Source organism: Rhodamnia argentea, chromosome 10 (assembly GCF_020921035.1).
Source record: "Rhodamnia argentea isolate NSW1041297 chromosome 10, ASM2092103v1, whole genome shotgun sequence".
Taxonomy (NCBI): domain Eukaryota; kingdom Viridiplantae; phylum Streptophyta; class Magnoliopsida; order Myrtales; family Myrtaceae; genus Rhodamnia; species Rhodamnia argentea.
Window position 1 is genome coordinate 5,771,295 of NC_063159.1, and position 27,830 is coordinate 5,799,124.

At 38.3% G+C, this 27,830-nt stretch overlaps 2 protein-coding genes across 2 annotated transcripts; one reads left to right on the forward strand and one right to left on the reverse strand.

Annotated features, from left to right (window-relative positions):
- The first annotated feature begins 14,874 nt into the window (after positions 1-14,874).
- Positions 14,875-16,217, forward strand: LOC115749272 (short-chain dehydrogenase reductase 2a). Its single transcript, XM_030686010.2, has 2 exons — positions 14,875-14,991; positions 15,190-16,217. Exons 1-2 carry the CDS (start codon positions 14,906-14,908, stop codon positions 16,016-16,018), a joined length of 915 nt encoding a protein of 304 aa, XP_030541870.2. The 5' UTR covers positions 14,875-14,905; the 3' UTR covers positions 16,019-16,217.
- A 7,052-nt stretch (positions 16,218-23,269) lies between these two features.
- LOC115749227 (senescence associated gene 20-like) lies at positions 23,270-24,020 on the reverse strand. Its single transcript, XM_030685957.2, has one exon. It carries the CDS (start codon positions 23,914-23,916, stop codon positions 23,443-23,445), a length of 474 nt encoding a protein of 157 aa, XP_030541817.1. The 5' UTR covers positions 23,917-24,020; the 3' UTR covers positions 23,270-23,442.
- Between the last annotated feature and the right edge of the window lie 3,810 nt (positions 24,021-27,830).

The window sequence follows — 27,830 nt, forward strand, 5'->3', positions numbered from 1 at the left end:
GTAGTATTTTTTAAGGTCAATAGGGTACTCATTGGTTTTGACCTTCTATTACTTCAAGGCGCATTTTTACTCTGTTACTTTGACTTGAGAGTTAAATTGACATATTTTCGGAAACCATGGAATCCGAACCGGAACCTATGATAGGGTATATTCCAAGTTCCGGGATATGCATGGTAGGTTATAGGTTCCGAAAAATGAGGAACTTGTACTAATGGGTAGGTTCCGGGTTCTAAGTGGAACCAACTCTGAAACATGAAACTGCTCATCTCTAGAAAAAAACACCATAAGCCATCATCTAGGTCACTAGACTGGTTGGTGTCACTGGTCTCCAAAAATGCTTGGATGGCGCTGACGAAGGTTCATGTTCCAAAGATAAGATTGATTCAAGACCATCTTCCCAGGGAAAAAACTCCCTATCTTCAATTCGATGGTATGCTTCACGTGATTACCTTTCTTCTTGGCTCGAAGGCTATTATTTGTTAAGTGGCCTTTGCGTCCAAATATGAAAATCTTAATTATTATGAATTGCAAGAGTTAATACGAGTTCACGTTAGGTTATTAAAATATGAATTAGAGATAAGAGAAACATATTTGACTATTGGTTGCATATAAGAGTTCACTATTTAGGTCTCAATCGTCAAAAGTAGCTCTACAAATATCCTGAGTTAATCCTCGTTAAATTAACCCTGTCATCAAGGCTTAAACGGCCTTAACCTTCTTTTAAAGAAATTGAGAGACCGTACCTTGATTTGCCCGTAAGGAATTCAACTGCAGAGTTCCCTCGATTGAGTTTGAAAATCCGGGAAGCGTTTGTTCCACTGAAAATCCAAGATTTGCAAAATATTTTATAAAAAGTGATTGATCATATTGCTTAGAAAAATTAGCTAGAAAACACTTTATGCCTACATATTTTGGTTGCAAATTTTTTTTTATTTATACGGTTCTGATTTTTCTGAAGACGTAATCATGGAAATTCCTTCGCCATTTTACGTCCCGGCATGACTCTGCATGCCGCGTGCTTTTGCAGCTTGAGACTATGCAATGAATCATGAAAATATGCATGAATCGTAATTTATGACGTGTAGGCATACGCAATTGACTAATGATGTGTAATTAGACGATGCGTGCTTAGCCTTGAAATAGGGAAAATAACTATAATCTTTTCGAAAGTATGTTGAAATGTCATTACATGCGCGGGGCCTCGATTCATGTTCCATGGGGCCTCAGCTCTTTAGACTTCGTATTTGCCCAAACTGATGGGTCACAATGGATGGAAGTACTCATCCGATGGCCTATTGTGTACTTCCGCCTATTGTAACGCATCAACATGGTATTGAGCCACTCTTTGTGCGGCTACTGGCTTAAGTACACTATAAATATCAAAATTTATGTACGACGTTCATTTTAATGTCAAAACTTTCAAAACGATCACTTAAGTGCCAAATTTTTTGAAAAACGATCACTTAAGTACCAAAACTTTCAAAACGATCATTGAAGTGCTAATTTTTTTTAAAACGATCATTTAAGTACTAATTTTTTTTAAAAAAATGATCACTTCGGTATCAATTTCACCGAGCCACGTTAGCTCAATTATTAATAAAAAAAAATAGCACGTGTCAGGTTTTCGACAAGCCACGTTAGCTCAAATTGGAGTTGGCATTGAAGTGATCGTTTTTAAAAGAAGTTAGCAATTAAGTGATCGTTTTATAAAAACTTTGATATTTAAGTAATTGTTTTGAAAGTTTTGGCGTTAAAGTGAGCGCGTCTAAGTTTGGGACTTTAGTGTACTTTTTGCTCCCTTTATGGCACTTCATTTTCGGAACTGCGGTCCCTTGGTAGCGACCTGAGGCGTCGTTCTCGAGGCCGTTCTGCGAGGTCGCAAAATCCTTGACAAGGGGAAGGATGATGGGGGCAAAGTCATCGGCAACTAAGTAGATGTTCGGGGGCTTATAATTGGTTGGGTTTCTTCTCCTAGCAAGCTAGCATTTCGGGATGAATTCTTCCATAGTAACGCATCACAAACCAATTCTCTCGGATATTCCAACCCTTGGATTGGCTTCATGCAAAGTGTTTTTCTTAAGGGAAAAGCATCGAAAAATTCCAAAACCTATTACAGTTGGGCCAATTCAATCTTAATCCTTTCATTTTTGCCAATTAAGGCCTAAACCTTTCGACGATGTGCCCAATGTAGTCATCCAGCAAATTTTGATAGGAAATTGCTGACATGTATGTGGACCGTCATATGAGGCACATTCGGCGCTGATGTAGACAATTTTTCAAATTTTCAAAAAAATTTTGAATTGTTTATTACATTTTTTTTTTTTTGTTCTTTCTTTCCTTTCTGTTTTCCTAACTATGGGTTAGCAAGGTTGCCAAGCAATTCTTGCCCGCCCCATGCTAGGGCATCGGGCCCTTGCCTGCTACCATAGAAGAGGATGCCATTGCCTGATTTGGGTGAGGGTCACTAGCCCTCTCCTGTGACTGGCGATGTCGGCTAGCAACCTCATGTAGGACGACCGACATCCATGTAAACAATTTAGGCAAAGAATTGGCTGAATAGACTATATTGAAAAATCATCAAAAGTTTTAAAATGCGATTGGTACAATTAAAAGGTTTATGACTGAGCTAGCATATATGCGATATGTTTATGACTTTTTTGGTATTTTTCCCTGTCTCCTGAAGCATGTCATATGGATGTCCTGTAAGCTAGGTAACTCAAACTTTAGCAACACTAGTAGATACGAGGTTTTTCTACTAGATAGTAGCTCTGAATTTAATTTTGAAATGGTATCTAGTTCCTTTTAGATTGGTCCATATACGTGGGAGTTTATTTGGTGGTGGGTTCACATATTGTCAAACAATATTATCTTGGTTGCAAATTCTATAATATATATTCACGAGAGATATAATAACACTCACATTATCGTGTTTAGTGGCAACAAAATCTAGTACTAACTATAGGTAGTTAATAAGATCTTTCCTAAGCCCTAACAATTCACACTCTTTCAAATATTTGACTTTCCAAAAGTCAAAGTTATGGATTTATTGGGATTAATATTTTCTGGAATTTCATCTTGATCCATTGCGATTGATTTTAAGTTTCCTAAGCATTTCATAATTCACCTCATGATAAGAGTTGTAGCACAATGTTTCAAGTCGAGGAAAATCTTACTTGATGGATAAAATACATAGAGTTCTGCTTTCGAACATTTTTCTAGTGGCTGAGTCTGCAGTATAATCACCCTTCCAAAGTGGCCTAATTTAGGTTCCGTCTTTAAAGCAAGCTCTTTAAAGTGTGAAGTGATAAGAAAAAATGTTTACATCCTAGAAGGTTGGAATGTTTTATCCTTGGATTGGTCTATAATTTTTTTTTTTTGGTAAGAAACTTGTTTTCCTCCTTTTTGTGGCTGGGTTGAGGAGAATGGGCTATGATGCCTATAGCGTAAGCAGCTTCATGGTTTATAATTTGATAAGTTAGGCTTCTAACTTTTGAGTAAAAGTGAGTTTAAAAAGATATGTCGATGAGCTCAAACTTTTTGCTCATTCTCGGGTCTTCACATATGGGGCAAAATGTTGGAAGATAACCTCCAAGTGTGTGTAGGTATTTGGGCTCAATAGGGAATCTCATGAATCAATTGCAATTGTCGAGTAAGGTATTTGGACGTTGGATGTCCGACTGGTTATTTGATTTGATATACTTAATTGGCCCATTACTCAATAGAGTAAGATTTTCAAGGGAAGGCTGCCCAATTAGGTATATCATAGCTCAAGGTTTGGAATTTTTCTTGGATCTATCCATTATGAAGGTATTGGGCTTATGTTAAACTTCTCCAAACTCAAAAATGAGGTAGAGTTTACTTTGGAACTCATAGTAGATATTCAATATCTTCATATGGAGAAATCGCCAAAAGAAAGACCAAGTTAGATCCCATTAACATATCAAGTTAGAATCCAATTCACTAAAATACTTAAACCAATGAATTATAAACCATATCAATCATCCGTTGTCATCACCGAACTTGAGGCCAAGTTTTTGAGTGGTCATCCAAACTCACACGTGCATCTCATTACTAATTTTCTGATGTAAGACTTTTTCAATATTACGTTCGTGTACCTCAAATAGCAATCGTTCAGATCTTATTTTAAATTGGATCATATATTTCTCTTAACTTAAGTTACCATAAATCTAGTTTTGACTGATCATTGTACATATCATGTTAAAATATATCTTGAGTTTGAACCCATTAAACGAAACTAGATCCGTGATAAATAATAATTTATGGTCATCCGAAATACTGAGCAAACTTGAATGCATTAACCTTCTACGAATAGGGGTTGTGATATGATAATGGAAGTCCAACTTGGACTTTGTTTGATATATGAGGAAACTACTTTCCGTATTGAACCCTGCAACAAAACAGAAAAGGGAAAAGTCCAGTTGGTCTTGCGTTAACCCAATATATGGATTGCATAATCCTTGGTATCAGCCACTAAACACTTTTGTTTGGGCGTATATTCTCGGATATTTGGGATTCCTCGAAAAAGATATTGATGTTTCCTTCAATATATAATATGGGACAGTAGACGGTTCTTCTACGGAGACTTGAATTAGTGCGACCATAAGATTTTTTTGGTGTGCAATTCAAGGCAAAAGTTTCTTTATAGAATTAAACCAATAATTTTAGTGTCAAATCCGATTAAATCTTCTGTTTGAGATTTGTGAAATTCCTTTGCGAGATTGAGAGATTATCTCGCGAGGAATTGTGAGGGCTAAACACTACGTGAGTTATTGATTGTAATTGGGGGTTGGGAAACACTAAGAATATTTGAGTGACTCGAATGTAATTTGTAATCTTTGAATTGTATCGCTTGATCTATAGTGGAATTCGTTGTTGTTTTCCTCATGGACGTAGGTCTCTACGACCGAACCACGTATATCTAATATCCGATTTATTTTTTTGTTTTTGTTCATTTATTGTTCAATCACTTGTTTCACGCAACAATTGGTATTAGAGCTAGGCTTAGTTGGAGTTGAAGCGAATTGATGGTGACAGATTAAGGAAAAGTGAAAATCGACAGATTTGATGGGAGAGATTTTGGTTTCTAGAAGATGCAAATTGAGGATTATCTATATCGGATGAAGCTGCATTGCCCCTATCTGAGGAAAAGTCGAGACACAATGAATCAAGTTGATTAGGAATTGCTGGATAGACAAGCAATGTGTGTTATTCGGTTGATGTTGGCATTTGATATTGTAAAAGAGAAGACCATTGCGAGTTTAATAAATGCCCTATCAAACATGTACAAGAAGCCCTTTCCGATCAATAAGTTATATTTGATGCGACGTCTATTTAATTTAAAGATTATGAAGGTGTGTCAATTGCTAATCATATCAATGAGTTCAATGTAATCATTAGTCAATTGAGTTCAATTGATATTGACTTTGAAGATGATGTATGTATTTTGATTCTATTATTCTCGTTGCTTGATAGTTGGAATACTATTATTACTGTTGTTAGTAATTCCTCTAGATCAACAAGTTTAACGTTTGATGGGATTGGAGATTTAATTCTGAATGAGAATATCCGTAGAAGAGAATCTAGTCATTCTGTATCTACTATTTTAGTAGATGAAAATAAAGAAAGAACTGGTACTCGTGTTAGCAAAGGTAATATAAACTTGAACAAATGAAGTCGATCTAGGATTAGTGGTGCTTTCTATTGAATTGTGGCAAGATGAGGGCATCTTAAAAGTGATTGCTTTAAGCTGAAAAATGATAAGGGTTTTAGAGAACTATAGTTGAATATGCATATGATATTGTAGTTATAGTTGACAGTAATTCGGATAATGCTGATTTTGTATTGTCTGCATTCGAGTATTGGTCGTTTGGTGGTTGGATTATGGATTTTGCTTTCATGCTACACCAAACGGGAATTGGTTTATTACTTTTGAATGTATAAATAGTAGTAAAGTGTAGTTGGAGGACAATGATGAATGCGATATTGTAGATATTGGTAATGTTAGAATCGGAATGCATGATGGCATCGTAAAGACATTGACGGGAGTGAGACATGTTCTAGAGTTGAAGAAAAATTTGATTTCCTTGATTGCCCTAGATTCATTTGAGTATCGGTATTCTTTAGAATGTGGTGTTCTGAAAATTATTCAAAGCGCCTTAGTGATAATGAGAGGAATCAATCACAATGGCCTGTATGAGTTTCAAAGTGAGATAGTGACGGAATTCGCTATAGAGACGTCGGATGCATCTATTTAAAAGTCCGAGTTATGGCATATACATTTGGGGCACATTAGCAAGAGAAGTCCGAAGGTTCTAAGTGAAAAGAATTTATTATGTAGTTATATGAACTAAATGTATGCATGTGCTGTGATTTAGATCAACGGCGAAAAGTGTAGTTTAGTGTGATTGTCGGAGAAACCACAAAAATTGCAAAATTAATTCACTTAGATGTTTACATATTATCGTGGTTTCCTTCAAGGAAGAGTGCCAGATTTATGTTGACGTTGTAGATGACTACTCGAGAAAGACCTGGGTATTTGTGTTTAGGCACAAGTTTGATGCTATTGTCGGGATCATGTAGTTAAGAGTTTTGATTGAAAAGAAAACTGTAAAATAATCAAGTATTTGTAGACCGACAAAAGCATGACGTTTTGCTCTAAACTGTTAAACGAATTCTGCATGAAAAAGGGCATAGTAAGATATAGCACTAGTACTAATGTACCACAACATGTTGTGGAATTGATGAGCATTACATTACTAGAAACGGCCTAGAAAATGCTCTCTAGTGCTAGTATGGCTAGGAAATTCTTGGCGGATGCGATTAGTAAGGTGAGCTACCTCCTGAATAGATCTCCATTGACTATGATTAGATGTTGGACTCCCAAAAAAGGATAGTCGGATAACGTTACTGATTATTTTGATATTAGAATATTTGGTTGCCCATGTTATGTTCAAATTAATAATGGTAAACTAGATGAAAGGGCAAGAAAGTGCATATTTCTAGGCTATGCATAAGGTAAACATGGTTTTCGGTTGTGGTGTTCAAAATTAAATTCACTTGTTATCGGTAAGAGAACTTACATTTGACAAGTCTCCATTACTTCTGGCTAGGAGTGATTATATAGCAGTGTTCATATGGATCTAGGATGGTGTTAAGCTTGAGGTGAAGTTACAACTAGAAACTCCTTAGGTAGCAAGTACTAGCGAAATAATCAACACAAATAGTATTTGTAGCAATGTGGAGCCCGAAGAACCAAAGGTTGATGTTAATTGCTGATATTGACAAAATACGTATTCAGTCTCCTAACAAATATTGATGCAATTATGGTTTTGCTTTATCTATGGGTAAGGAGCTTGTGTAATTGGTGTTTTGATGAGGTCCACATTTATAGCAAAGTTCAAGCGTGGCTTGGACTTGGGAGACATCTGTGGCGGTTGAGCCCATTGGGGCTGTGGAAGAGTAACGATCGTATTCAAATTCTAGCAAAGCGATTATGACTTAGCTCAAATATCGAATTAAGGTGGAGATTGTTAAAATATGCCTTGAGTTTGAATCCATTAAACAAAACCAAATCTAAGATAAATAATAATTTATGGACATCCAAAATATTGAGCAAAGTTGAATGCATTAATCTTCTATGAACAGGACTTGTGATTTAAATATAGAAGTCTAACTCGGACTTTATTTGATATATGAGGAAATTACTTTCCATATTGAAGTCTGCAACAAAACAAAAAGGGGAAAGTCCAGTTGGTCTTGCGTTGACCGAATATATGGATTGCCTAATCCGTGATATCAGCTATGGAACACTTTTATTTGGGCATCTATTCTCGGATATTTGGGATTCCTTGAAGAAGATATTGATGTTTGATAATATTGATAATGCTGAAATCTCTTGGTGGGTGGAATTAATGAATGATTTTTGTTGGAAGGTTGTTTTTAGGAAGCTAATGTTCTTGCTCTTTTATTGTTTTTAGAATTTACATAACCTTTGGGGTAATGTCGGTGATATCGGATTAAAACGGAATTAAAAGGTGAGCATATAAGACAAAGAAGTAAATTTTATTATACTTCAGCCGAAGACAGAAAGCAAAACCCGTGGAAAAAAAATGTCAAAAATAACATCCGATCCTTATCCAAATAGAAACTATCTCTCGAAAATGAAGAGAGAAGAAGAACAACCGTCACCGTCACCGTCACCATCACCATCACCGTTAGAGATGATCGATTAGGTAAATGAAAATATACGAGTTCAATTAAAGAGAATCGGACATCTATATATCGGTTCATCATATTCGTTAAATCATGTGAATTTTAAGTGAGACTTGTACAATTTGACTGTGCGGCGGACCAAGTGCACGTCCATCCGAGCCACTGGAGAGAAAAAATCAAGGAAGAAAGGGAGTCAAAAATGTCAAACGCCCTAATTTTCAAAACCCGAAACATACCTGAACCTTTCGGTGTGAAAAAGGCGACCACCACGAGGCGACAAGGATGAGCCGTCGTTGTTGCCATCATTCTGTTTTTGGCCTTGAGCGCTGTGGATTTGATGGCAGTGCCTGATTCCTCTTCGCTATAGCTGCCACTATTACCTGCGATCACGCTTACGAAACAAGATAAATCTTTATGTATGGGACAGTGGACGGTTTTTCTACGGAGACTTGGATTAGTGCGATCGTAAGAATTTTTTTTGATGCGCAATTCAAGGTATAGCTTCTTCATAGAATTACACCAATAATTTTAGTATCTAAGCCGATTAAATCTTATGTTTGAGATCTGTGAAATTCCTTTGTGGGAGTGAAAGATTATTTTCTAAGAAATTATGGAGCTAAACACTACGTGAGTTATTGGTTGCAATTGGGGACTAGAAAACACTAAGAGTGTTTGAGTAATTCGAGTGTGGTTTGTAATCTCCGAATTGTATCGCTTGATCTATAGTGGTAATTCGTTGCTGTTCTTCTCGTGGATGTAGGTCCACGCCCAAACTATTTATTTATGATGTTTGATTTATTTTCTTATTTTCTTTATTTATTGTTCGATTGTTTGTTTTGTACAACATATCGATGTTCAATTTAGTAGATCATACATGCCAGCGCTATGTAATTTCTCTAAATCTAATAAATGGGCACATCCTATTTAGTTTCGTTTGCTATATTCTACTGCATTTACATATGTTAAGACGGTAGGTGACTTATTTCAATGTTAGCCTAAGTTCATGTAATATTTGGGGTTTACCAAAGCCGAATATGCACATAAATTGTACTTCTCGACTGTTCCTATCTTCTATTTGATGTCCAACTTTGAGGTTACTTTCAATTCAATTAGCTTGGAAGGGTTTAATTGAGCGTCTGTTTTTTTTTTTTTGTTTGGTAGAAGGAAATTCTCATTTTACTTAAAAAAAAAAAAGGAGCATAGTATTAAGACAAAACCAATCACAAAGCGTTACAATCCAATGCAAATCTGAAAAAAAAAAATATCGACTTGGCTGCAGCAACTCCCTCCTTCCACAAGAACGGATTTGTCATTATATTGTAGCATAATCAGTAGCCAATCACCGAAGCTGGAATCATCTTCGGTGATGAACACATGCGGACATCTATAGTAACGATTTTGTGAAAAGGTGGTCCATGCCTAGGTTCAAACGCACTATCACCATATGGAGATAACAACACTACTAATATGTTGAAAAAGTACAAATAATATCTTATAAACCTCATATCTATATCTATATCGGGATAGAAGAACTTTCAAATTTAGATCCAATTATGAATCGGTAAAGAAATAGCAATAAAGTAGTTACAATTAATCGAAACACTTTTAGAATAAACTCACTGTTGAGTGTAGTGAGAGAGGAGCTTCAAAGACTTGCGGAGCGTTTGAACTATGTCCACGAAATCAACGAAGAAGTCTTCAACATTCTCAAAGATGAAAAGATATAGACATAGACAAGGATATAGAGAGAAAGAGGGAAGAGGGAGAAAGAGAGAGAGTCTCCCTCTCCCTCAAGGACATTCTTCAATGGAGGGAGAGTTGGGTTTGGCGATGAGAGAGAGACACAGAAAAAGCCCTAGACGGAGGGGGGATGGGTGAGTATCCCTGGCGTCCGGGTTCAAGTGTGCCAAGTCCCCTATTGAAATCACAAGCATCATACTCAAAATAACTTCTTACCGCAACGCTTGTCACCCTATTTATGGAGTCTTGCCTAATACAGGTGGACCGAACGTTTTGCACGCATTAATCAAAGATTAGTCACCGAACCACAAAAAAGTACAATCTAAGCCGCTTCCATCCAATATCTTGTTAAAATAGTATCAAAATCACGTCGAACTCGAAGTATCACGTCAACCTCCATTCAATTACAATGTCCTTACCTTTTGATTTTTCTAAATTGGGCGGTGGATCGATTGAAAAATGACTTGATCAAAAGTTGTGAAAGCGCTTAATCAAAAACAAGTTGAAATTCCCATTGCCTTTGTGAATTGTGATATAGTATGACCATAGAACGACCCAGGACAGATCAATCGTGTGAATCCGAGGTTTAATGGTCCCGGATATTGACCCGCTGGGCTCCCCATTCGGTCATCATTTAAGGCCGACCCGGATATTCATGCCTGCAGTATAATTTTGTCTAATTCACAATGAGTAAGCACATTATAATATAGTTTATTGAATGTCTCATAGACTATAACAAGACAAAGACTTCTTGATGGTGTCGCAATCAATAAAGAACGCGAACTTGTAAGCACATAGTAAATTACGTGGCCTTGAACATATAGTTTTGAAATAAAAGAATTGACCAATTAATTGACTGGATTTGAAATTGTAAAACTTATTATTTTGTACTTAAAATTCAGTACATGGACCGAATAAGTTTCGACTTGGAACTATGGTAGTCTTCTACAGGTATGAATACATGCTTATGTGGATGAAATGTAGGACTATGGTGTCAACTGATTCGACTCGTTTGTATCCACCTGTGACCATCCATTTACTAGACCGAACTATATCGACATTGATTACTTCTTGGATCATGATCGGGAAGCCCATCATGGAGATCATTCATATCGGGACAACAACTATTACCATCTCGAATTTATCTTTACGTACACTTTGCATCTCCTATTTTCGAAACATACGCATTGCATCTAATTTGTCATTCAACACGACGGACCAAGAATACATTGAGTGAAGTATTTGCCGATGTTAGTGATGTATTTCCTGAACGTGAGATTTACCAACCTAGACTACCTCACGTTGGAAAAGAAAGTTACTCTTGTCATCACGTGATTAGGTCCTCTCGCAAAAATTCAATCGAATGCAATGTGCATCAAGAGAACAAAACGTTAATTTGAAGTTTTCCTTCATCTGACCGGAAGAAAACTTCCCTCAATTGATTTTTTTATTGTTGAGTTAACAATGCGTACCTCATCCAGATTTGTATTTAATCAAGCTCGCATGCTTTTTCGTTCACAGGAGATAGCTGCCCTTACTTCCTAGAAGGCAGGAGATGAGAAACTGCTTTGTCTTTGTACAAAGCAGGAGATCAATAAGAGTGCAGGTTTAGCGCTATTGCTGTAGTGCTTTCTTATTGTGGTAAGGAGATTGCTATTCATTAGTTTTCCAAACCCCAGGGACTGATTTTTCGAGTCCTCTGAATTTTGTCCTAACAAGAGAAAGAATATCTGGATATGATGTCCATTGATCGATGTAAAAACGGATTGTATTGTCAAAAAAGTCCTAAATCTTTCACACTTTTGCCAATTTAGTTCTAAACCTTTTAAATTTGTCGATTTAGTCCTATTGGCCAGAAATCCCTAATGTAGATAATTTTTAATAATACATTTTTTTAATTTTTAATTTTTTTTTTAATTTTCTCCTCCTTTTTTTTTTTTCTTTCTATCTTCAAAGGCTGGCCAAAAAGTAAAACAGGAAAAAAAAAATAAAGACATCAAATATTTTTAATAAAATTACAAGATATAATTAAAAATTATTCATGTTAGCATGGGTGGTGCCGCATAGAACGGTTAATATCCAGGTAAGCGATTTCCAGCCTATATATTTGAATTGACACAAGGTAAAAAGGTTTGAATTGAATTAGCAAACTTTAAATGTTTAGGATTGAATTGACAATTGGCAACCGTGGCGATTATGTGAAAGGTTTAAGACTTTTTTGACAATTTTCCCAGAGCTTATGGCTCACCAACTAGAGAAGTGGTTGGAGATGGAGGAAAATATAGCTCTATGTTAAGTAATAAAATAAGGTTTGACAATAAAAAAAAAAACTAATCAAATAAGAAATTGTAACAATTTTCAGTATAAAGTTGTCCTAGGCATACGCATAACCACTACGTTGAGAACCAAATACTTCTTCTTAGGTATACCTAACAAGCACGCGGGGGACAACTCGCGCTAATATGACCCTACAAAGAAACATTGCTAGTATTGCTCATTTACATTTTTTTGGACATATAAAAAGTGAAAAACAACCCTTTTACTTTGCCCACAAACTCTATGGCTCTATTTGTTTAGCAAAAAATAATTGATTCAAAAAATATATTCTTTAAAAATAATCACACATATCTCTTGAAATGATCAGTTAATGAAAAGCATTTTTATTACCGATAATAATTTGTGTCCAAACATTTGCATAAACGATGAAAATATTTTCCGTTCGTTCATTTTTATAGGCAATATAAGCCGTCATTTCTTAAAAAATATTTTTTTAAAATCGTTTATTTTTCGTGAAGTACTGAATTTAAATGTCAATTTTTTCATATCGGTAAAAGTTCTAGGCGTTTTAAAATATATTTAAAGCACGTGCAATGCAAGCTGATATAAGGGTTAGTGTTTTGAAACAAAAAGAAATAGAAGTAAACTCCATAAATACCCTCTATTTGTGGTCCTCGAATTATATATTCATTTGTTTGTCTTGCTTCATCCGATGAAAAAGTAAATTGAAAAGCTGACATGACCGTTAAATTGAACTATACAATGGAAATTTTGAAATAAGAATTGAAATGAACACAAAAAAAAAAAAAAAAAAAAAAACAAGAGAAGGGAGGAGAGAAGCTAATGTCATAAGAGCGGTGCCGCGCACACAAATCGAACCGAACTAAAACCAACCCAATTCGCTAAACAAAAATGAATAGAGAAAATGAATTGGGTGCGTTCTCGGAACGATGACTTGTGAAAAAAATATCGAAAAATTGAGCCGAGCCAAACTGGATTTTTAGTCAGGTTCAAAACTAATGCGCACCAGAAAGATTCGACTCGAGTTCCTGAAAAACCGAACCGTTGACACTGTTAATGTTGCTGGAGAATTAGAGATGTCACTCGTCACTGCTGAGGCATTCTTCGAGCTCATGTCCAGACCGCACTATAAACACGAACAAAGCTTTTGCTTGAATGCCTCTGGATTGTCATCACCACTTTAAACGGAAGGCTGCAGCCCCACCACAAATGCTGGGCAAGGGGCAGCCGTCGTCAAAGGGCCATATGATTGACCTCGCCTCTATGTGCGTGTGTTGTGTTGGGGAGGAGGGAGGGGGGACACGGTGGTCACGGCCAGCCAAGTCGCTAACGAGAATAGCTGGACCCTCATTGGGCTAGGTGGCTTCGCCACTAGTGAATATGATCTCTACCAGACATATGTTACAAGATCTACGGTTGTAATTCACCCAATCCAGGGACCGGTGTTTAGGAAAGAAATTTCACTGGTGCAAACGCTATTTTTGCACGCACTGAGTGTGGGTATATCCATTTGTGTACTTGTGTTTATGTGTGTATATAGATACGTATATAATGTGTGCGTGTCACTGCTGGTAACTGTAGCATGCCAGCTAAGTTTAGTTTGTTGACTACGTCTTTTAGATAGTAATATGTAGAAAAGGGTTCAGTAATTCTTGTCATTCCTATGGACCAACAGCACACAAAGATTGACTTTGCCATTAAGATTTTGACTCCGGTTACATTCGTAGTTCCTCAATTGGATGGACATTGTTTGTTCTCTCTCTCTCCCACAACACATGTCAAGGTAAAGTAGGAAATAAGTTTGAAGTTATCATTACCGTTGAAACCATGAATAAGCAAGACAGATCGATTGGATTGAAAATTACATGGACCAGTCGGTTCGGTCCGGTCCTCAAGTCTATAAAATTAAAATAAGTGATTTTTAATCCAGTTCTCAGTTTCAAGGAAATCGGACCGATTGGTTTTTTATTTATTAAATGTAAACCAAACAATTCACATGTTATTTTTTCATTTTTTAAATGCAAACCTAATATTAACTAATATACTAGAATTAAAGTTAGTGTTGCTCACTTATACTAATAAATTACCGGTTTCATTAGATCTCCCGGAAACTAGATCAAATCGGTCGGGTCAAGTCAAGTCCAAGATCATCGGGTTCGATTTCCGATCCCAAAAATTGAGAACCAATCCTTCCGGCCCGATTCTCGATTTCCGAATGGGACCGGATCGGAAATTGATCACCTCTAAATTCACACCATGTTGAAACCGACAAGTCAATCGCAGGCATTGATCCCCAGACAATGATGATCTAAGGTCCAAGTAATAAGGCCGATCTTATCCAATCGAAATTGGTTAATAAGCTCAAATGGGATTTTAGAAGATACATTTGGTGGACGTGGGTGGGTCATGTGAAAGAACAGCTCTTTCCTAATGGTCCACATTTCAATCTTCAATAAAGTCCTTGACGTGCAAGCGGAGGACCAAAAAAGTCAAGGTCAGCTTCGTGGAAGACGCCACGAAAAGAGAGAAGAAACCCATTCAGCTCACGCCTCCTCCTCCTACAAAATCCTCCCGTTTCTCCCATCAAACATTGCCACATCTTACCTGGATCTCTCTCTCTCTCTCTCTCCATACCATGACTGCTCAAGTTTTGCCTGAAAAGTTCGTCCAAGAAATCAGTCTGATGCTGGGAAATGAGAATAGTACTCCTTGCCCCAGAAGGTAAAGAGGTCGTCAATGCATCATTTCAGACAATATTCTGGCAAGAAATGTAATAGCTCGCGTTGATTTTGAGAAACTATGTGCTTAGCATGCGTAGAAAGATATTGTATATTTCATCTTTTGAATGCAGAATGCATAAGAGCAACCTTCCATTGCAATAGCCCTAACCATATTGAAAGGAGTATTTTTCTCATGTAGGTTGGAAGGGAAAATAGCAATTGTAACCGGTGGAGCAAAAGGAATTGGAGAGGCCACGGTTCGACTCTTTGCGAGGCATGGGGCGAAGGTTGTCATCGCCGATATTGAGGATCTTCTCGGGAACGCGCTCGCCAACTCACTATCTCCTTCTGTTACCTTCGTCCGCTGCGACGTTAGCTTGGAAGAGGATGTCGAGAACTTGGTGAACTCCACGGTCTCCCGCTACGGACGCCTCGACATCATGTTCAACAATGCCGGGTTGCTTGGGAACCAATCGAAGCACAAAAGCATCATCGATTTCGATGTGGGGGAGTTTGAACGCGTGATGAACGTCAACGTGAGAGGCTCGGCGCTCGGGATAAAGCACGCGGCCCGCGTCATGGCGCCGAGGAGGAGCGGGTGCATAATCTCCACGGCGAGCGTGGCCGGGGTCATGGGAGGGCTCGGCCCTCATGCTTACACGGCTTCGAAGCATGCCATCGTGGGGCTCACCAAGAACGCCGCGTGCGAGCTCGGCAGGTATGGGGTCAGGGTCAACTGCATATCGCCATTCGGCGTGGCGACGTCGATGCTTGTCGATGCGTGGAGGAGCGGCAACGAGGAAGAGGAAGATGAGGGCATGAGCTTTGGGGTCCCCAGCGAGAGAGAGGTGGAGAAGATGGAGGTGTTTGTGAGAGGACTTGCCAGCTTGAAAGGAGCAACACTAAGGGCTAAGGACATTGCTGAGGCTGCTTTGTACCTTGCAAGTGATGAGTCCAAGTATGTTAGTGGGCACAACCTTGTTGTGGATGGTGGGATAACAACCTCAAGAAATTGTGTTGGTCTGTAGAAAGTATCTCTTCCCCTTCAGGATTCTCAGCTTTGCTATGGAGCTTTTCTCAGTGTTCACTTGTTTTTTTTTTAATAAATAGTTAGTAGCATTCTTTTAATTGGCTCACTAAGGGAGATCTATTTCTAATTATATCCCTTTAATATCCTTCTTAAATGTTTGTTAATGAATTATGATTTGGGGAAATCAATATTGTTTGAAAATAACATATTATTTTTCTCTGTCCTTTACTGTCGCTGTAGCCTCATAGGTCGTTTTATCAGCAGATGTAGCGTGTAAAGCCTACTGTCACATGTAATAAGAAAAGAATCACCCGCACCCCAATTTACTTATGACTCTAAACACGGATCTTACTACAGTCACATATAGAATTTTGTTGTTGATTCGCTATCTAAGTCGATGACCTACTTCAAGATCCACTTCTCATGTATTTTTGACCAGTGAACACAAACTTCAAATCTATTTAGTCTCTTGTGGAAATGCTAACTCCAGGCAATTCATGTCATGAAAGTCAAAGGGCTTGTATTTGAATCCCATAAAAAAAAAGGGGGGGAAAAATTGTAAGCAACTTTTGGACCGGCACACTAGTTGTAGTCAACAATATAGTTTCATTCACATAATGCAAGGACACAAGAATGAAAGTCGGTGTATTGTTAACAATAAAATATAGTTCCATTCAAATAATGCAAGGACAAAAAAGTGAAGGTCCTCTCTCTCTCTCTCTCTCTCTCTCTCTCTTATATATATATATATATATATATATCACCTAATAAAATGAAGTAATGCAAGTACATCAAACTCAAGTTATTAGGGGAAGCCTTGGAATTTGAGAGGAGCGTGACATCAACCCTAACTCATTCATGAAGCGAGAATATTTATCTATTCACTTGACACAAACTTGTTTAAGTACTTGCTGGGATGGTCCATTACTAGTTCTTTCGCATATGGCCATATGCTTACCAAGAAAAAGTTCAAGGGGATCATTGGCCAAAAAAAGGGGAAAGCTCTTTGTTCTTGATTTTCGAAAAATGGTTCATGTATGTTTGTTGCTGTTGTATAGCTAGAATTATCACCTCAAGAAGGTGAATAGGTGATTATGATCAAACTTGATAAAATAATGCGGAAATAAAATGTTCAAGTTTGATAGGAGTGGATATAGTTAACAAAATCATGCAATGCTTCCACCAGACAGTAAATAGAGGCGAGTAAAGTGTAGAAAACAATGCACAAGAGATTATAGTGGTTCGGCTTTTGGTGAAGTCTTACGTCTACTCTTCCACACTAATAGCCTACTAGCTGGATTCCACTAAGTAATCAAATGAGAGATTATATTAAGATGTGATTGCCACAAGCACTTCCATAAAAGTGAGTGCTGCATCTATCAATGCTATCTTACTCTACACACTTTGACTCCGTATAACACCTCCCACAAAATCTCACTTTAAGCATGAGTAGATAATTGAAATAGATGAAATTCTCTTGAAATATGGATGATGATCTTTTGATCTCTCTTACTTCTCTTCGAACCCGATGCTCTTTATATACTCCTCGTCTTCCAAACTTTCCGCTAGACAGAATCACTCCGAGGATCAATCTCCAAAACTAATTGTTGGTTGATTGTCGAATTAAGATCACGAGCCGTTGAGGTGAGAGGATTTGCTCACCCATACAATCAAATCCTTAATGCCATAAATCAAGCTTCTAACAAAGGAAATTATCTACGGGGTGATTGCCAATCAATTAAGATTCCTCATATGAAAAGTAATGAGAATGTCTTTGTGATTGTTGGACAATCAATTTAACTTAGAAATGCAATCATAACTAGATAATTGACCGTTAGTAGGGATTAATATGAATATTGAAATATATTTCCCATAGAATCTCATATGAGTCTGTCTCTATCCATGAATTCTTGCTTCTATCAGAATAAAAACGTTAAGAAGAGTAAGTAGTACAAAAGGCATAGAAATATATTTGTAAAACTTCCTCAAAGTATGTATCAAAGTCTTTTCAACAAAGTATGATAGTTTTGTTTCATTCAAAATCAAATATAATTTCTCAACAGTTGCGGGGGCAACAAGTCACTGTCCTCATTATCGTCACTATCCTATTTAACAAATCCCGAAATTCAAAAACACTGGTTATCCAAAAACTTATGAATCTACCTGAAAAGCCATCCAACGAGCTCTGAAATAGTGCATAAGCAATTTACCAGTTCCTATGGATTTCTCTCGCGGCCCTTGAGACTATGGTGATTCTAATATGAGACTCATAAACATCTCGTATCAAGACCAGAAGCCAGCATGCAAGACAAGTGGCAACCAGATCCTAGACCTCATGTATCTACAGTTCCTAGATTAAGGAGATGCTTTCAATTTCCTAATACGTTAATATTCCTCTCAATACATGTCAGAAAAATTAATTTCCATTGATGTTAAGACCAAACTCAAGAGACACTCGATTAAGAAAGACAGCCCATGCATTTGTCAGCCTTACGAGTATCTAGTCTCGTCCTGCAATCTTTTTGCTTTTTTCCAGACTTTGGAAAGCCCCACCACCCAAAATTAACGGGATAAACAATGGGGAGGCCATTCCTTGGTCCAGCTTTATGCTTTGAGAGATGAATATTCAAAGAGAGAGAAGAGGAAAAAGGTGAAAATTGGGAGACGTGTATCCGAGCTGTCATCATACGTTACCCTCCCGAAATCTTTGAATCGACCTGGGATTATGAGCTGGGTATGCATGTAGTACAGTTGGAAGAACCAGAACAACACATTCAAAAGTTCATTTAGTTCAAGAAAAAGTCCCCCAAGACAGGCATGGAAAGAAGCCAAAAGGAGACCGAATTTCAAGAACCAATAGTCACCACCAACTTTGGCAACTTTCAAACGTTTCTAAGTGGCTTTCTTTTTCCCAATTAGTCTAAATTCTTTTGTGGGTCCTATTAATCGGTGCTCTTATGGCACTCGGGAAATTAATTTGATGACAATTAACATTTTTCGATGTAATTTGAAGGTATACATTCTAGTGAAGTTACTTCCTTCATATAGAAAACTTCATATTTTTAAGGGTAAAATATCAGCAAAAAATTTCAATCGGTATGAGAATCCCAAATCAATACACATATGTCACATTCACCCCAAATTAATTTTCGCATTACGAAAAACCTCAAATCGGTGCATACGTGCCATATTTAACAGCAATTTTGCCCTACTATTTTGGTAGATTTGTCACCCTAATTTGAAATTTTTCGTGACATGAAAATTAACTTGGAGCAAATGTGGCACGAGTACACCAGCTTGAGATTTTTGTAGGTATTAGCTTTACTTTTAAAGCATATGATAGGCTTTAAAAAAATTATGACATTACCATTTAACAAGACCCCCATGCGTTTGGTCGTTCGGATTTCTAATCAAGATAGGATTGGATATGATAGGATAAGAAATGCAGAGATTTTGTTATATCTCATTTATTATTTGGTGAACTGCACATTTGAAGTCAAATATTTTTATATTCTATCATATCTATTGTTTTGTTAAAACTGGATATATGTGCCCTACCATGATTGCATGGCCAATGATATCGAGTATATTGCAATTCGCAACCTAAAGTAATGCCTCCACTAATCCAAAGAATCGTACTCCATGGCTATGGCTCAAAATTAGGCCAAGAATCGGATGTTGCAAGGCCAAGAACCGAACAAATAGTTTTGAGACAGTATTTTGGTAGCTCAAATGTCCTCAAGGATTATCAAAATCGACTTTCATGCCATTTCGAAGCAGCCCAGCAACTTTGACGTGTAGCTTTGAAATTTTTTTTCCAGCTCACTAAACAATTAGGTAAAAGAATACTAAGGTAGATTGAAAGCACACGCAGACCCAGAAATTCAAAAGTTGTTACTTTTGATTTAGACGAATATCCAATAATCCAAATTTAGGGAAGAAAAAGTGAGAAGCTGTAAATTCCACGTTCAGTCTAGAAATGTCATTTTCAATAGCAAGGTGATTGTCGATGAGCAAAATGGATACGCCGTATGTGAGGACAAAGCGTTAGACTATGGATAAAAAAGCCAAGAATTTCAAGCATCAATATCTGAAAAAACCGAAAAAAAGAAAAACATGAAAATGCTAAGTTAAAAAGAACACTGGAAAGAGGGATAAATGAGAGAGATGGTTGGAGATTTTGTGCTCTATCTGTTCTTGTTCGATCCAATCCAAGAAAGTATAAAAATAAAAATCAAAATACTAGGTGCTTGAACGACCGGGATTTCTTGGATTGAAGCTTGAACTTGCCTGAATTTGTTGGATTAGATCTTTGGCGAAGAAGACCTTCGACTCTTGCTGCTTTCGTGAATTGTTTTCTTGAAACTTATATGTGAGAAGAGTCGTGTATGTGAAAGGAGGAGAAGAAAATGGAGATTGTAGGGTTTTATGAAGAAAACCTAGATAAGGGAAATCGGGTCTATCTTATGCCATTTATATCCGACTTTATCGATCGTTTACTGGACAATTACCAAATATAGAATATGATAAAATATATACTATCCCGACTTTTATCCGGACGATCAAACGTAGTCTTAAGGTATTATATCAAATCTTTGCTTCGAATACTTTGATGAACTTCCGCACTGAACGATCCAATGTGTAGTCAATGTTTCATATTTGATTTAGGCAGCCTCCCTATTCAAGAAGATGTGTTCTTTTTTTTTTTTTTTTTTTTTGGGCAGTCAATGGTTTCGGTGATGTGCAATCGAGAGTTGATGTACATGTGTATGTATGTATATATGACGTCTACATTTGTGAGTATTAAAATAAGGTGCCCAAGCACATTTAATTCTATGTCTAAGTAATAATCAAAATAATCTAGGAAGTCGAACGAATTTCTTTTATGTTAACGTTAGGTTAGTTCATATGAAGATTAAAAAGAGTTTAATCAAGATGAAACTAAAATAACTCATAAATGCGGAATTCGATTAAGTAGAAGGGACATGCAATACATCAAACAATGAACAAAGCAAGATAGAAAGTAAAACCATCTATGAAGGAGAGGAGGTAAGTACTTACTTATATTTAAATTGTGATCTAAAAATACAACCATGAGGAAGGGCGGTAATCCGTAATCAAGAGAGGTATGAACTGATATTTAAACTGATAAGAAAGATTACAACATAAATTGAAAGTTACAGTGATAAATGAAAATCATCCACAAGGGCGGTAATATATATAACTTAATCATGTCTTAAATCTTAAATTACACGGATAGTCTATGCACAATATTTCCTTTGCTGAAATGAGGAAAACGTAGATGAAGGGACCGGGCCGGACTTTTCAATTTGGGCTAAGCCCACCATTCTAAAAGAGGTAAAGATTTTTCACTTTTTGGGCTTGGAAGACCAACCAGGGAAGTATCTCCAGCCTTACAAGACTTTCAATTTGGAACAATTTTCACATATTATGTTATTGTCGTAATATGCGTAGCATCCCGTGCAGTTGCATGAATTATAAAGGTTATTTCATTGTAACGATGCATGTACCCTCTTTATCATCTGGGTTCATTTAGTGTTTGTCTAGTGTACGCCGGGAAAATTGTTCTACTAAGGATCGGGCGCACATCGCACTCAATGCATTTAAATTGACTAAACTGCATGATAAAGCCACGCTCACAGTGTCATGTTGTATTCGTGCGATAGTCTCTGGCAACAAATTGAGTTGGATGATGCTGATGAAAGAGGAGGGAACTCCTACGTACGCACGATCTCCTGAAATAACTACCGCACCTTTCCGATCAATCTAATGTGGGAGATCCCATCTCCCCAATGGCCCAAGCTACCTCATAAATCACGACAAGACTCCGCATAATATTCAAGAGTACACATGAAAACCCTAAATTCTTAGAAGTTCTCGTGACGCTAGGGTTGGATCGCCTTGGCCACTTTCTTGGTCAATCATACCTTACAGAACCACAGGTACGTTGTTCCGAGACATGAAAATGCTCGCCTGTCAGAACGCAGAGAGAAGCACACAGAAAGATCCCGTAAAACTGTCGACCTAGTCTTAGAGTGCTTGCAAATTGTCGGGAGGGAAGTGGGTGGAGGGCTGGTGATGCGCCTCGGTCGGATCTGCAACTATGATGAGCCAGTCTGCAGATAGACTCGAGGGATGGACCAATGCAGATTGCTGTCTCAAAGGAGATCGGGTCAAAACGGCAACGCGCGGATTCATGCGCAGCCAAATCCAAAGTTTGCCCACATTACTGTGCTCGGCTCTCTTCTTGCACCCCCGACCAGCAAGCAACCCAGCATGGGCCTGTAGCTTCTTCATCTCGGGGTTTCAGAAACGCCACTCGTATCCTGTCGTAATAATATATTCCAGATTTCATCCGATACTTTTCAAGTTAAAGAAAGACTTTTCTCAAGATTTTCTTGTAATATTCCTTATTTTGGCTGTATATTCTATGGACCGGACACTCTCGTTGTTGGCCAAGGCGGTCACATCAGCTTGTCTCGTGCCTGAGATCTGGAGCAGCCATCTTGTTTAAACCGGGATCTCATGGGACCGCCCTCGTTCACAACAGGAAAATTCAAAGCTGGGGGATTCAAAATTTACCATTGACAGAAATAATACCGTTTCTTTCTTCTTGTCAAGAGAGTTTCACTCAGGCAAGCAAACCCTGTTCTTTAGAATTTGCTTCTGCAACATCTTCGGAAGTCGCACAATGTCTGTCCTCGGTGACCCGTCTCGCTGATAATGAAGATAGACTTTCTAGTAAACTTTACTTTCTTCACGAGGAAAATGTCCATTTTGTATAGTACGACGCCGAATCGTTTGGCATTGAACTACAAATCCATTTGTCATCTCGTGTATGATGTTGTTATAGAGAGTTTGCGATAGTATATTCGACTAAAATTTACGTTCATATTTTGTCCTTCATTGCGGCTTGCCGTTGCGTCACCCCTCACTATTGCAATTACGGTTGATGATATGACATCAGATCGAAGGTCGCTACACTCAAGCGACCTAGATTAGAGGTAGGTGACCCTCCAGTGGCGAGGAATTCTCCTAGGGTCACCATCTCGCGAATTCGCTAGCTATGTCCTTTTTGCAACCCGGTCTATGAGCTTCTTCAGACATGTTCTCCTTTACGTACATGAGATTTCGTCATTGGGACCAATGTCGTTTCGATTTCAAAAAGTATGTTTGATAATCCCATGTAGGAGACTAGGAGACATGGATCGAGTCTTGAGATAAAGTAAGACGATCTGAACATTCACATAATTGACACTTCGTTGACTACAACTCTTTCCACTTTCCTCCAACTTGACATTAGTGGACCTGATTTTCTTATCAAACATATTGAACACACGGACACACACGCCAACCCCAAAATTTTCATTCCCAACCACCTGAATTCATGCACGACCCTCCTCATATTGCAAGCAAAAGCCCCGGCAATGACCGGTCGAAACGGTCGCTTGGCTGGCTCTGCCACAGTGTATGGCTCGCCCCTGCCGCCTCCCACCTTGGCGACGACACCTCTCTCACGGTGAGCCACGTGTTGAAATACTCTCGGAACTGCGTGATCAGCCCGTTCTTCAGTGTCCAAACATGGACCCAATATGCCTGGGCCCCTTCCCACCCCTCGGCGATCACGCAGTCGTCGCCTATAGCCTTTGTGGTACGTGGATGGAATGGAAAGGCCGAGTAGTCCGATTCCCCGGTAAGCACCCACATCATGTGCTGGCAACCGGGCGGCCCGTGGAACCACCATTCGAGATCGCTGGCCAAGAGCTTGGCCACCTTGTTGGAGTCGCCGAGAGCCAATGCCCTATAAAGGGCCTCGACGGTTGCTTTGTTTGTGTCGGATTCCGGCTTGGTGAATGCAATCTCATTGGATGCCATTTGGGGTTATAAATGAAGGAATGTGATGCGATAGAGAATGGTCTATAAGCTAGAAGAACAGTGGGATGGGATTTTGTATGGATTGTGGCTTGTTTTCTTGCTTGGGAACCTTGGTCTCGGTATTGCACTATAGGCCTAGTGGTGAACATATTTATAGCATGAAATTGGGAGAGGGAAGAGGAGATTGGGACCCGCTTTGCTGATTAGTCAGAGATCAACGGTGGTGATCCGTCGTGGTGATGACGTGGAAGATCAGACGGCCAATACTTGGTCCTAAGATGGGGATGTCCTTTGTGCCACAGTTAATGCCAAGCAAGAATTCATGGCTCCCACAATAATACAACTCTAAATTCAATGCTCTCGGGACAATCGATGGGGATTGTACCAGAACCGGGTGGATCTAAAAACCATAATCAAACATTGCCCCGGTAAAATGACCATAATACCCCTTGCAGGATTGATCTATCCGGTCGCACCTTAGTTCTCTTCCTTGTGGACAGAAAATTCTCTTCTTGTTGGTAACCCGGAATTCATAGAGTAACTTATCAATTTCACAAGCTAGGAGTGGACCAAAATTCACGTTGGTAACTATAACATAAAATCGTCTACACTTGGTGAGGTGTGAGAAGTCCACATGTTATGCTTTTTCTGATGCGCATAATTCATCCCAATATACTTGGTGGGCAATTCAAAGAAAAAAGTGTTATAAAAGTCATCCACCTATTGCATTGATGTCAATTTAGCAATGAACTTCTTAATTGCGTTAATTTAATCCTAAACATTTTGACATAATGTCAATTTAGTCCTTTTGGAAAACTTTGGCCCCGATATTGCTGGTGTGGACACCGACCAATCTACATGGTACGGCTAGTGCTGATGTTGATATTTTTTTTTCATAATATTCTAATATTATTATTTTTTTCCTTTCTTTTTTGCCGTTTCTATTATTTTTGTCTCTTTTCTTTCCTCCTCTTTCTGATGGGCGGCAAGGGTGAATGCCGGTGAGGCAACCCTTGCCGGATCTAGCGAGGCCGACCCTAGCCTAGGCGGCACTTGGCCTTGTTAGATCCGGCAAGGACAGCTTTGCTGATTGCCGACACTTGTGTGTGGCAGCGAGGGCCATCCTTGCTCGGGTAAGGCCTGCCCTCACTGGTCATCCGAAAGAGGGGGAAAAACAAGGGAGAAAAAAGGAAGGAAAAAATTTAAAAAATTACTTAAATTTTATTAAAAGAATGTGTACGTCAACGTTGTGCCACATTAAATTGGCACAATTAAAAGGTTTAAGACTAAATTGGTACTGATGTAATAAGTTTAGAGTTTTTCTGACATTTTTCCCGCAATTGAAAGATATATTACTTGAGTTCATTGAGTGCATAGGAGTCCGGTGCACTTTGTACATTTTTATTAGACCACTGTTAACTATTCTAAATACGTAAGTTGTTAAATGAATGCATGATTTATTTTTTCCTCATGCGTAGGTTGGACTTTGGCCCCAAGACTAAGCATGGAAATGCATAATAAATGAGTTAAATAAGGGATTTGGAAAGATTTGAACTCACAACTTCCTACTCTGATATCATGTAAAATTTTGCTGGATCGCTTTCTAATTGTTCTAACAATTTAAGTTGTTTGATGAAAACTTCCTTCAATATTCTAGCACATATTAGCTCTTAAATCATGTGGGATCCATCAAAATCAAAGGTTGTAATACATTAGACTCACGTGCATTCTCCGCATAGAAGGATTATTCCACTAAAAAAAGGTTGGCTTGTCAATTTTCTTGTTCTTTTCTTTCTTTGAGGGTAATTTTATAGTTCCTATATTCCTTTATTCCTCGGGTATCTACTCACCACGTAATGCTACTTAGCAAGCGAGAAAGCGAAATGGGGTGTTCCTATTTTTGTCCGGATTTTTTTTTTTCCTTTGGTCGGATTTGTCCGGATTGAACTCGACGACTTTGCATGCTCCCAAACTTAATGGGTGAGCAAACAGAACATTCCACTCCATATCTCATTATCTGTTAAGTTTGTCCACTCTTTATTTAAACGTGTTACTGAATGTAGAACTAAGACAATGACGATGATGATCATGTGGGCATTCATGGAAAGTAGACATAAACAAAAAGTTAGTGGATGGATTTCTAAGATTTGTATTCTAGGGTTTGCCATCCAAGAAATTGACAACGAATTGACCTTTTTCGATGATAACATTGACGACAAGTCTTCGAATGTTCGCTTTCCTCCTTCAGTCCAAGAAGATGCGTGCTGGCTAGACGAATGTCCTGGAAGGCTTTCAAATGTTGTCGACTAAGTCTTGGCTTTATTAGGAGAATTGTGTCTAAACGGCGATGACAAAATTTTTTTTTTTTTTTGGGTCGAACTTGAGGTACTACTTTCATTCAACGAAAACAGAGTTACAACTACTAGCGTTCTTAGAATCTCAATGCGGCCGGCGCATTGGGGGGGGGTGGTGTGGGCGGCGGCGGCCGGTGGGTGGTGTGGGGTGGAGGAATTACATTTCGGGTCTTGTATAGGGAAGCAATTGCCCTCCTCCATTCACCGTCACCAAGAATTATTAGAGATGTAATTGTCCATCCTTCGAAGTTGTGACAACTAATTGCCCGTTTTATCGCCAAACACAAGTGTTATCTCCCCTTGTCACATATGACACGAGAAGATTGTCCAAAAAATCTTAAATTTATTGTATTCTCTTAACTTTTGATTGTACAAATTTAATTTTAATCATTTGGCGATTTATCAATTTAATCTTTCCTCCTTTTTGGCACTAAATCGCTGACGTGAACACCAACCGACTTACGTGATATGGCCGTCGCTAACGTAGAATATTTGAGAAATTCTTTTTAATTTTTCTCTTTTTTCTTTTCTTTTTTGCCTTTTTCTTTTCGCTGGTGGCTGGTCTCCAGAGATGCCGACGAGGATCACCCTCGCCAGAGATACCAGGCTTGTCTTGAAAATCCTATAGGTCCTAGGTTTTCTTGAGTGCAGTAAATGGTTCTTAGAGGAATTATAATTATTGTACACTAAAATTTTAGAGCACTCTTGCAGTAAATGAGAGCGAAAGTAGTTGGTCGATGGAAAGATTGTGTCTCTACGGTTTTAATTTGAGAGGCTCGTGCATATATAGAAGTGGCATCTGCTCGTTTTTTACATCCAACATACAATACATGATATCAATGGAGCATTCTCTTTGAAACGCTTCTCTCTCTCTCCCTCCCCACGTTCTAGGGAGAGGTTAATCTTGGCGACTCAAGTAAGAAGTGACTAAGTCAAAGGGGTTGAACTGCCGCACGGTTTCGATCTCAAGTGTTGACTCATAGTAATCACGCGTCTGCTCATTGTGATGTTTAATTATCTATAGAATCAACCATGGAAAATTTTTCGCCTTCCTTTTCTTATACTTACCAGATAGATATCTAAGTAAATCATCCAATTTGGAAAGAAGCCCAAGAAATGCTTCATTCATAACAAACAAGCTTTCACACAAGTTGGATGCCCATATTTGGAAGTTGAGGAGGATCACTAAGGGCGCGCATGGCAACACTTCTGCTTTCGAAACACCATCAGAAGCAGAAGTTGATTTTTCAACTTCACCATCAAAAGCAGAAGTTGATTTTTCTATTTCTGTTTCAGAAGTTGATTTCTGATAAAAAAAAAAAAGACGTTTGATAAAATTTCTACTTTTAATCAAATATCGGCGCTCGCCGGCAAGCGGTGGGAGGCGGCGGCCGCCGGCGAGCGGCGGCGAGCGGTGGGCAGTGACCGGCGGGCGTTGGTCGGCGGAGTCGAAGAAGTGATTTCTGAAGCTAAGAAGTAAAAATTTTTTACTTCTCAAAGTTGATCAAAAATCCAACCAGAAGTAGAAATCTCTTTCAGAAGTAGAAATTCCTACCAAAA

Excerpts from the sequence above, each read along its gene's own strand:
- LOC115749227 (XM_030685957.2), bottom strand. The coding sequence starts at position 23,916 with ATGGCATCCAATGAGATTGCATTCACCAAGCCGGAATCCGACACAAAC.
- LOC115749272 (XM_030686010.2), top strand. The coding sequence starts at position 14,906 with ATGACTGCTCAAGTTTTGCCTGAAAAGTTCGTCCAAGAAATCAGTCTG. Across the intron at positions 14,992-15,189 it reads AGTACTCCTTGCCCCAGAAG|GTTGGAAGGGAAAATAGCAA; the intron begins GTAAAGAGGTCG and ends TTTCTCATGTAG.